Source organism: Scophthalmus maximus, chromosome 21 (genome assembly GCF_022379125.1).
Source record: "Scophthalmus maximus strain ysfricsl-2021 chromosome 21, ASM2237912v1, whole genome shotgun sequence".
Lineage (NCBI taxonomy): Eukaryota > Metazoa > Chordata > Actinopteri > Pleuronectiformes > Scophthalmidae > Scophthalmus > Scophthalmus maximus.
In genome coordinates, this window is record NC_061535.1 from 15,900,967 (window position 1) to 15,911,631 (window position 10,665).

The 10,665-nt window shown below is 46.1% G+C and overlaps 1 protein-coding gene across 1 annotated transcript; it reads left to right on the top strand.

Annotated features, from left to right (window-relative positions):
* The first annotated feature begins 673 nt into the window (after positions 1 to 673).
* Positions 674 to 10,646, top strand: sycp2l (synaptonemal complex protein 2-like). Its single transcript, XM_035619707.2, has 25 exons — positions 674 to 728; positions 943 to 1,059; positions 1,303 to 1,416; positions 1,538 to 1,642; positions 1,888 to 1,909; positions 2,078 to 2,157; positions 2,801 to 2,880; positions 2,990 to 3,024; positions 5,412 to 5,554; positions 5,650 to 5,702; positions 5,790 to 5,835; positions 5,947 to 6,039; positions 6,137 to 6,209; positions 6,480 to 6,622; positions 6,707 to 6,794; positions 7,283 to 7,332; positions 7,432 to 7,498; positions 8,938 to 9,011; positions 9,087 to 9,129; positions 9,203 to 9,295; positions 9,374 to 9,528; positions 9,602 to 9,696; positions 9,942 to 10,041; positions 10,305 to 10,363; positions 10,550 to 10,646. The coding sequence occupies exons 1-25, from the start codon at positions 726 to 728 to the stop codon at positions 10,596 to 10,598; spliced, it is 1,980 nt and encodes a 659-aa protein (XP_035475600.2). The 5' UTR covers positions 674 to 725; the 3' UTR covers positions 10,599 to 10,646.
* Positions 10,647 to 10,665: the final 19 nt, after the last annotated feature.

Here is a 10,665-nt window from a genome sequence, read left to right on the forward strand (position 1 = left end):
GACGATCTGATCACCTTTAATTGTCGGCAGCTGCGCGCGCTCCCGACAACACACCGACACCAGAGAAAAAGAGAAGAAGAAGAAGAAGAAGAGAGGAGAAGAGGAGAGGAGGAGAGAAGAGAGGAGAAGAGGAGAGGAGGAGAAGAGAAGAGGAGAAGAGGAGAAGAGAAGAAGAGAGGAGAAGAAGAGAGAAGAGAGGAGAAGAGGAGAGGAGGAGAAGAGAAGAGGAGAAGAGAAGAAGAGAGAAGACAGGAGAAGAGGAGAGGAGGAGAAGAGAAGAAGAGAAGAAGAGAGGAGAAGAAGAGAGAAGAGAGAAGAAGAGGAGAGGAGGAGAAGAGAAGAAGAGAAGAGAAGAAGAGAGAAGACAGGAGAAGAGGAGAGGAGGAGAAGAGAAGAAGAGAAGAAGAGAGGAGAAGAAGAGAGAAGAGAGAAGAAGAGGAGAGGAGGAGAAGAGAAGAAGAGAAGAGAAGAAGAGAGAAGAGAGGAGAAGAGGAGAGGAGGAGAAGAGAAGAGGAGAAGAGAAGAAGAGAAGAAGAGAGGAGAAGAAGAGAGAAGAGAGGAGAAGAGAAGAGAAGAGAAGAAGAGAAGAAGAGAGGAGAAGAGGAGAGGAGGAGAAGAGAAGAGGAGAAGAGAAAAAGAGAAGAAGAGAGGAGAAGAAGAGAGAAGAGAGGAGAAGAGGAGAGGAGGAGAGGAGGAGAAGAGAAGAGGAGAAGAGAAGACACAAGATGGTAAGTTTTATTTATCATCAAGTCAGAATATTCATGGTCACGTGATCTGAGAGAAGGATGTGTGAAGAGCAACAAGCTGCAGCGCCCCCTGCTGGCTGTCTCTCTACTTGTCTGTCTCACCTGTCTGTCTGTCTGCTGCCTTTCTGTCTGTCTGCCTGTCTTTCTGTCTCACTGTGTATGCATGTGGGTGTGCGTGTGCGCGCGTGTGTGTCAGTTCCAGGTACAGGTGGAGGACTGTCTCCGTGGAGACTCGGACCGTCTGGTCTCTCTGCTCCGTGATGAAGGTCTGACCATCGTCACCCTCAACAGTCTGGACCAAGTGGTAACCAAGGTAACGTGGAAACGGTGGTGTTTTGTTGTTGTCTGTGGTTACCATGGTAACTGACTGATGTTCTACAGGATCCTGAGTGGGACAAAAGAGAAAATAGACAGTGTCACTCTGGTTTTGGTAATATTAACAAGATTAATATTAGAGATTAGTTTGATTCAGTGTTTTACTTTGTGCGTCTGACGATATGTTTCATTACAACTGATCAATATTTCTCATGATCATCAGTGGTTCTCCTCCCTGCAGGTTCTGTCTGGTTCCGGTTTCAGCAGAGTTCTGGTTGTGTTGAAGTCCTTAGAAATCCTGTCGGAGAACAGAGAAGAGCTGCAGACGCTCGTCGACCATGGACTGACTCCCAAAGTAATCTATTACTGTCATCTGTTTACGATCTTTTACTGTAATCTGTTAGTAATCTATTACTCTGTCTGTCTGTCTGATGGAACATGGACCGGTCCGTCTGTCTAACTGTCTGTCTGTTTAGGTGTTGCTGTGGTTTGAAGCCGTCCGTGATCTACTGACCTCCGACCTCCATAAAAGCTCCGTCCCCCTGCTGAGCCTGACTGAGGAGTTCTACAACTACTTCCTGGTGAGGAGCATGCTGGGAAATGACAATGCCAGCTGATTAGGTCGCCTGTAAAGTGAGGTCACTCTGTTTCAGCCAATCAGGACAAAATCAGTTTGTTCAGTCCGATCAGTTCGATCAGTTCAGAGACTGTGACCGTGTCGTCACCACGTTAGTGTTGATCAGGATCAGGATCAGGATCAGGACCCTTGGATGTCAGGTGTCTGTCTGACCTGTCTGTCTTTCTCTCTGACCTGTCTGTCTTCCAGGTGCTGGCTCAGTCTCTCCCAGGTTTGTTCCAACATTTTGTCTTTTTGATCTTCAGTCATATTTTACTTAGTTATTATAATAATAGTTATTATTGTTATTCTTATGATTATTATTCCTATTATTATAATAATAATAATTTATATGTTGATCTGTCTGTCTAACCTGTCTGTCTGCCGGCCTGTCTCTCAGTCAGGCAACTGTCTGTGGTTCTTCTTCAGCTGGCTCAGTTCACCCTAGAACCAGAAATTAATTTCCCACTGAGACTGGAGGTAACCAGGGAGACAACCATCACCTCATACTGGTCTGTGCTGGTCTCCACTGGTCTCCACTGGACTCCACTGGTGTCCACTGTACTCCACTGGTGTCTACTGGTCTCCACTGGTCTCTACTGGTCTCTACTGGTCTCTACTGGTCTCTACTGGTCTCTACTGGTCTCCACTTGTCTCCACTGGTGTCTACTGGTCTCAACTGGTGTCCACTGGTGTCTAGTGGTCTCCACTGGTCTCTACTGGTCTCCACTGGTGTCTACTGGTGTTTACTGCTCTCCACTAGTCTCCACTGGTCTCCACTGATCTCTACTGGTCTCTAGTGGTCTGTCCTGGTCTTTTACGGACTGTGCTGGTCTTTACTGGTCTGTCACGGTCTCCACTGGTCTCTACTGGTCTCCACTGGTATCTACTGGTGTTTACTGGTCTCCACTGATCTCTACTGTTCTGTCCTGCTCTCTTATCGACTGTGCTGGTCTCTACTGGTCTGTACTGGTCTCCACTGGTGTTTACTGGTCTCCACTGGTCTCCACTGATCTCTACTGGTCTGTCCTGGTCTCTACTGGTTTCCACTGGTCTCTACTCGTCTGTCATGGTCTCTACTGGTCTCTTCTGGTCTCTGCTTAAAGTTGTTTTCTTGTTTCAGGCTATCCGAACCTTTAACAGCATCCTGGAGTCTCTGAACCGAGAACAGCGGAGACTAATCCAGAACCAGAACCAGATACTGTAAAGTTTGGATACTCTCATCTGTAATACCTGTCTGTCTGACTGGTTACCTGTCTGCCTGTCTATTTTCCTACCTGTCTGTCTGACTGGTTACCTGTCTTTCTGACAGGGCACAGCTGGCAGCAGCAGTTCTCACAGTTGGAGGTGAGTCTTTCTGTCATGTCACGTTCACACTCAGCTGTTCACTAGTGTCGTATAAAGTATCCCAGCTGTTCACTAGTGTCTTATAAAGTATCTCAGCTCTTCACTAGTGTTGTATGAAGTATCCTAGTGTCGTATAAAGTATCTCAGCTCTTCACTAGTGTCGTATGAAGTATCCCAGCTGTTCATTAGTGTCGTATAAAGTATCCCAGCTGTTCACTAGTGTCTTATAAAGTATCTCAGCTCTTCACTAGTGTCTTATAAAGTATCTCAGCTGTTCACTAGTGTCTTATAAAGTATCTCAGCTCTTCACTAGTGTCGTATGAAGTATCCCAGCTGTTCATTAGTGTCGTATGAAGTATCCCAGCTGTTCACTAGTGTCGTATGAAGTATCTCAGCTCTAGACAAGTGTCGTATGAAGTATCTCAGCTCTAGACAAGTGTCGTATGAAGTATCCCAGCTCTTCACTACTGTTGTATAAAGTATCCCAGCTCTTCACTAGTGTCGTGTAAAGTATCTCAGCTCTAGACTAGTGTCGTATGAAGTATCTCAGCTCTAGACTAGTGTCGTATGAAGTATCCCAGCTCTTCACTCATGTGGTATAAAGTATCCCAGCTGTTCACTCGTGTCGTATAAAGTATCTCAGCTGTTCACTAGTGTCGTATAAAGTATCCCAGCTCTTCACTCATGTGGTATAAAGTATCCCAGCTGTTCACTCGTGTCGTATAAAGTATCCCAGCTTTTCACTCGTGTCGTATAAAGTATCCCAGCTCTTCACTCGTGTTGTATAAAGTATCCCAGCTGTTCACTCTTGTCGTATAAAGTATCTCAGCTGTTCACAAGTGTCGTATAAAGTATCTCAGCTGTTCACAAGTGTCGTATAAAGTATCCTAGCTCTTCACTAGTGTCGTATAAGTATCCCAGCTCTTCACTAGTGTCGTATAAAGTATCCCAGCTCTTCACTAGTGTCGTATAAAGTATCCAAGCTCTTCACTAGTGTCGTATAAAGTATCCAAGCTCTTCACTAGTGTCGTATAAAGTATCTCAGCTGTTCACTAGTGTCGTATAAAGTATCCCAGCTGTTCACTCGTGTCGTATAAAGTATCCCAGCTGTTCACTCGTGTCGTATAAAGTATCCCAGCTTTTCACTCGTGTCGTATAAAGTATCCCAGCTTTTCACTCGTGTCGTATAAAGTATCCCAGCTTTTCACTCGTGTCGTATAAAGTATCCCAGCTGTTCACTCGTGTCGTATAAAGTATCCAAGCTTTTCACTCGTGTCGTATAAAGTATCCAAGCTTTTCACTCGTGTCGTATAAAGTATCCAAGCTTTTCACTCGTGTCGTATAAAGTATCCCAGCTTTTCACTAGTGTCGTATAAAGTATCCAAGCTCTTCACTAGTGTCGTATAAAGTATCCCAGCTTTTCACTAGTGTCGTATAAAGTATCCCAGCTTTTCACTAGTGTCGTATAAAGTATCTCAGCTTTTCACTAGTGTCGTATAAAGTATCCCAGCTGTTCACTCGTGTCGTATAAAGTATCCCAGCTGTTCACTCGTGTCGTATAAAGTATCCCAGCTTTTCACTCGTGTCGTATAAAGTATCCCAGCTTTTCACTAGTGTCGTATAAAGTATCCCAGCTTTTCACTCGTGTCGTATAAAGTATCCCAGCTTTTCACTAGTGTCGTATAAAGTATCCCAGCTTTTCACTAGTGTCGTATAAAGTATCCCAGCTGTTCACTTGTGTCGTATAAAGTATCCCAGCTTTTCACTCGTGTCGTATAAAGTATCCCAGCTGTTCACTCGTGTCGTATAAAGTATCCAAGCTCTTCACTAGTGTCGTATAAAGTATCCCAGCTTTTCACTAGTGTCGTATAAAGTATCCCAGCTTTTCACTAGTGTCGTATAAAGTATCTCAGCTTTTCACTAGTGTCGTATAAAGTATCCCAGCTGTTCACTCGTGTCGTATAAAGTATCCCAGCTGTTCACTCGTGTCGTATAAAGTATCCCAGCTTTTCACTCGTGTCGTATAAAGTATCCCAGCTTTTCACTAGTGTCGTATAAAGTATCCCAGCTTTTCACTCGTGTCGTATAAAGTATCCCAGCTTTTCACTAGTGTCGTATAAAGTATCCCAGCTTTTCACTAGTGTCGTATAAAGTATCCCAGCTGTTCACTTGTGTCGTATAAAGTATCCCAGCTTTTCACTCGTGTCGTATAAAGTATCCCAGCTTTTCACTAGTGTCGTCTAAAACTTTGATGAAAAAGCAGAAGTCATGTTTAGAAGGAACGTCCCCTGAGGAACACCACACCACAGCAGTCCGTCAGACTGAGAGAACACCTGCTGTCTCATCATGGAGTCCATGTTTGTAGTTCTGACTTGTTGTGGTTTGAGACTACGAGCTGCAGGTCAGCCTATCAGAGGCTCTGTGTCGTCTGACGCCCAAGAAAGACAGACAGCAGAGAGCCAATCAGTGGTTCTCCAGCAGTGACATCAGCAGCGCCTTCTGTGACATCAGAGACGGAGACTTTGAGGTGGTGAGTGACTTACCTGTCTGTCTGTTCACTGTCTGCATGGACACCTGTCTGTCTGTCTGTACACTGTCTGTCTGAACACCTGTCTGTCTCTCCAGGACTGCAGACGTTTCCTGAATTTCGTTAACTGTTCCCATGGTGACCAGAGGAGGTGAACTTCCTGAACCATTAATAAACGCGGAGGTGAAGTGAGAACGGTTGACTCAGGGTTTTTTTTTCCTTGCGTTCTGTCTGTCAGGGTCTTCACCTTCCCGTGTGTCCGAGCGTTTCTCGACTCCACTGAGGTAAAACATGTCATGTTCACACACAAACACACGTTCACTAGCAAACACACGTTCACACACAAACACACGTTCACACACAAACATGTTCACAACTTGTTTCCTCGTCTACAGTTGTTTCCACCACAAGATGAAAAACTGGACAATTTCTGGATCGATTTTAATTTTGGCTCAGGATGTGTGAGCTTCTTTGTCGAAGAGCCTCAGGTACTGTACACGTTCACACACACACTGTACATACACACACACACTGTACATACACACACACACTGTACCATGACAGTGGTTGTTGTGTTGTATTCAGGGGTTCCTCTGGGGGTCCGTCCACCTGATGAAGGAGGACGTTCTTCACTACAGTGTCCAGATCAAACATCACGGTCAGTGACTTTACCCAGAATCCATCTCTTTTAACACCTGGGGCCTGTTCAACGCTCTGTCTGTTTGTCTGTCTGTCTGTCTGTCTGTCTGTCTGTCTGTCTGTCTGTCTGTCTGTCTGTCTGTCTGTCTGTCTGTCTGTCTGTGTGTGTGTGTGTGTGTGTGTGTGTGTGTGTGTGTGTGTGTGTGTGTGTGTGTGTGTGTGTGTGTGTGTGTGTGTGTGTGTGTGTGTGTGTGTGTGTGTGTGTGTGTGTGTGTGTGTTTCCTACCAGGATGCACCAGCACAGAGATGGTCTTCAGTGTCCAGTTGAACAATCCCATCATGCACCACAACAGCCGAGGTCAGACGGTGGAACTGAGCTTCAACTGTGAACATCAGAGAGAACTGGAGGAGGCAGCAGAGAGAGTCTTCATGGTACCTGTCTGTCTGCTCACCTGTCTCTCTGTCTGTCCGTGTGCTCACCTGTCTGTCTGCTCACCTGTCTGTCTGTCTGCTCAGCGGAGACCATCAGGTGGTACAGTCCAGGCCCCACCCCCAGGTCGGTCCTACAGCAGGAAGAAACCACAGAGCAAGAGTCAGCTGAAGAGTACGTGTCATCACACTGAGCACAGGATTAATCAATAATCAATGATCAATAATCAGTGAAGAATCCTCCTGAAGGAACTCATTAGAATGTTGACATGAAATAAACAAAACATCGATCAATAACTGATCTGATCATTTATGAATAAGTTCATTTTTTATTTTCCTCATTTACGTCAAGTTTTTATAAAATACAACACAAACATGTCTGTCTGCCTGTCTGTCTTCCTGTCTGTCTGCCTGTCTGTTTGCCTGTCTCTCTTCCTGTCTGCCTATCTATCTGCCTGTCTCTGCCTGTCTGTCTCTCTTCCTTTTTGCCTGCCTGTCTCTCTGCCTGTCTGACTGTCTGTCTCTCTTCCTGTCTGTCTGCCTGTCTCTGTCTGTCTGTCTCTGTCTGCATGCTCTCTGTCTGTCTGTCTCTCTGCCTGTCTGTCTGTCTCTCTGTCTCTCTGTCTGTCTGTCTCTCTGCATACCTGTCTGTCTGTGGTCCAGTTCTGCCTCTGTCGTCTCCCAGCAGTGATGAAGACTCCTCCGTGATGAAGGTGAGAGCCACAGACGGGTACAGACTGGTACAGACAGGTGAAGATGGCGGCTCACAGACAAACTGTCGATTCTTCACGTCTGTTGTTTGTTTTTTTCAGACTTCAGGAAACAGATCGGAGTTTCTGTTTGATCAGATCAGACTCTCGACTCCGACACTCGCCTCAGGTGTGTACCCGTCTGTACCAGTCTGTTATCTGTCTGTTATCTGTCTGTACCATCTGTACCCATCTGTTATCTGTGTGTACCCGTATGTTATCTGTCTGTACCGTCTGTTATCTGTCTGTACCCGTCTGTTATCTGTCTGTTCCATCTGTACCCATCTGTTATCTGTGTGTACCCGTATGTTATCTGTCTGTACCGTCTGTTATCTGTCTGTACCCGTCTGTTATCTGTCTGTACCGTCTTTATCTGTCTGTACCCGTCTGTTATCTGTCTGTACCCGTCTGTTATCCATCTGTACCCGTCTGTACCAGTCTGTTATCTGTCTGTACCGTCTGTACCCGTCTGTTATCTATCTGTACCCGCTTGTTATCTGTCTGTACCGTCTGTTATCTGTCTGTACCCGTCTGTTATCTGTCTGTACCCGTCTGTTATCTGTCTGTACCCGTCTGTTATCTGTCTGTACCGTCTTTATCTGTCTGTACCTGTCTGTACATGTCTGTACCCATCTGTACCCGTCTGTACCCATCTGTACCTGTCTGTTTCTGTCTGTATCTGTCCCTGTCTGTACCCGTCCGTTATCTGTCTGTACCCGTCTGTACCCGTCTGTTATGTCTGTACCCGTCTGTAACTGTCTGTTATCCGTGTTTATCTGTCCCTGTCTGTGCTAGTCTGTTATCTGTCTGTACCCTTCTGTATCTGTCCCTGTCTGTACCCGTCTGTTATCTGTCTGTACCCGTCTGTTATCCATCTGTACCCGTCTGTACCAGTCTGTTATCTGTCTGTACCGTCTGTACCCGTCTGTTATCTATCTGTACCCGCTTGTTATCTGTCTGTACCGTCTGTTATCTGTCTGTACCCGTCTGTTATCTGTCTGTACCCGTCTGTTATCTGTTTGTACCCGTCTGTTATCTGTCTGTACCGTCTTTATCTGTCTGTACCTGTCTGTACATGTCTGTACCCATCTGTACCCGTCTGTACCCATCTGTACCTGTCTGTTTCTGTCTGTATCTGTCCCTGTCTGTACCCGTCCGTTATCTGTCTGTACCCGTCTGTACCCGTCTGTTATGTCTGTACCCGTCTGTAACTGTCTGTTATCCGTGTTTATCTGTCCCTGTCTGTGCTAGTCTGTTATCTGTCTGTACCCTTCTGTATCTGTCCCTGTCTGTACCCGTCTGTTATCTGTCTGTACCCATCTGTTATGTGTCTGTATCCTTCTGTTATCTGCATGTACCCGTCTTTATCGGTCTGTACCCGTCTGTTATCCGTCTGTACCCGTCTGCACCCATCTGTACCTGTCTGTTTCCATCTGTATCTGTCCCTGTCTATACCCGTCTGTTATGTGTCTGTACCTGTCTGTACCCATCTGTTTCACAATAAAAGCCTGGTGATAATTTTAATGTGGTAGTAATATTTAATTGGGCGTGGTTTTAATTCTGTCTCAGGTGTTACAGTGGGGGCGGAGCTGGGGGCGGAGCCAGAGGAGACGTTTGGAGGAAGTAGTTCTCCGTTCCAACAGGTAAACTGTCAGCCTCCGATCTGTCTCCTTGGCAACAGGTAAAGCTCAGGTTTCCTGTTTGTCTTGTTATTCCAGGAAGTGTCCAGCAGAGGGAGGAAGAGAAGCGCTGCAGACTCAGGTCTTTGATTTCTGTCAGCTGTTGACCCAAGAGGTGGGGCTTGAATCTGACGCTAGTCTTATCCTGTTTGCAGGCTTCCTTTCAGACCAAACTGAGGGCACAACGGCCCACAAGAAGAGAGTGGAGCCTCAGGCAGAAGGGGAGGAGTCAAATTCAACAGTGACATGTAATTTATCTTGGATTCTTTAGTTTTAATTCCTTTAAAAGTAAAAAGTTCATGTAAATCAACCTCACCTGGTCTCAGCGTGTTCACTGGAGGGGGCGGGGCCATCTGGAGAAGAAGCGGGGTCATCTGTCAAGCCTTTGAATCCACCAGGGACGGAACCAGAGTCGGACCCAACTCCCGACATCTCAGCTGCCTTCAAACGCTTCACAACACAAGTGCAACAGCAGCTCACTGTCAGGCACCGTCCATCACTTATTGATTATCGATTATTGATTATCATCACTCACTGACGTCAGCTGTTTTCAGGGCCGCTGGCAGACGATCGAAACTGAAGTTCTGCTGTCACTCAAAGAGTGTCAGCAACAGATGACATCACTGCTCACAGCTGTCCATCAACATAGGTACCGCCCACAAATACACTTGTCAACACTGGTACCACACGTGTGTGTGTGTGTGTGTGTGTGTGTGTGTGTGTGTGTGTGTGTGTGTGTGTGTGTGTGTGTGTGTGTGTGTGTGTGTGTGTGTGTGTGTGTGTGTGTGTGTGTGTGTGTGTGTGTGTGTGTGTGTGTGTGTGTGTGTGTTTCAGGGTGTGTGTGTGTGTTTCAGGGTGTGTGTGTGTGTTTCAGGTTGTGTGTGTGTGTTTCAGGTTGTTGTTCCTGCAGAGGTTTGAAAACAGCATCACTGATCAGCTCAACCAACTGGAAGAAAACTCAACAAACCTGAACAACATGAACACGAACATCCTGGTACACACACACACACACACACACACACACACACACACACACACACATGCACGAACACACGCGCACACACACACACACACATACACACATCCTCATGTAACACTGATCAATTCAAATAACTTTAATATCTTCTAGAGAAACTTGAACAGATTCAGTGGTTCGTCTCAGAAGAGTTTTCTGTCTGTTGTTGTTGCTCAGTGTTTTTAACGTGACGTCTGTGATTCTAATGATCCAGGACCGGTTCTGTTCCTCTTGTCTTCCAGAGTTTTCTCCAGTCTCAGATGAAGCGACTCGGCTCCTTCTGTGATGAACAACAGCAGAGGTCAGTCCCCTGATCCGGATCACAGGTCAGTCCCCTGATCCGGATCAGAACTGTTCACACGGTCAGTCTGGTGTAGAACATGGATCATGGCACACTGACCTGTCGTGGTCCAGTGAAACCTGTTCAGACTGTCAGGTTCTGGTTTAAACCGGTCTGAACCCTCACTAACAGTATTTTTTGCCATAGGTTGAAATGTTTGGAAAACGGAGACTCTGAGAATCTGTCTAGCAAATGATGGAGAGAGGAGCTCGTCCAATCAGGAAGAGACAAAAATAAAAACATGAATCACTGGTCCTTGTGTC

Coding starts and splice junctions, on each gene's coding strand:
- sycp2l (XM_035619707.2), top strand. Junction 6,040..6,136: donor TCTTTGTCGAAGAGCCTCAG/GTACTGTACACG, acceptor TGTTGTATTCAG/GGGTTCCTCTGGGGGTCCGT. Junction 6,623..6,706: donor CAGCAGAGAGAGTCTTCATG/GTACCTGTCTGT, acceptor CTGTCTGCTCAG/CGGAGACCATCAGGTGGTAC.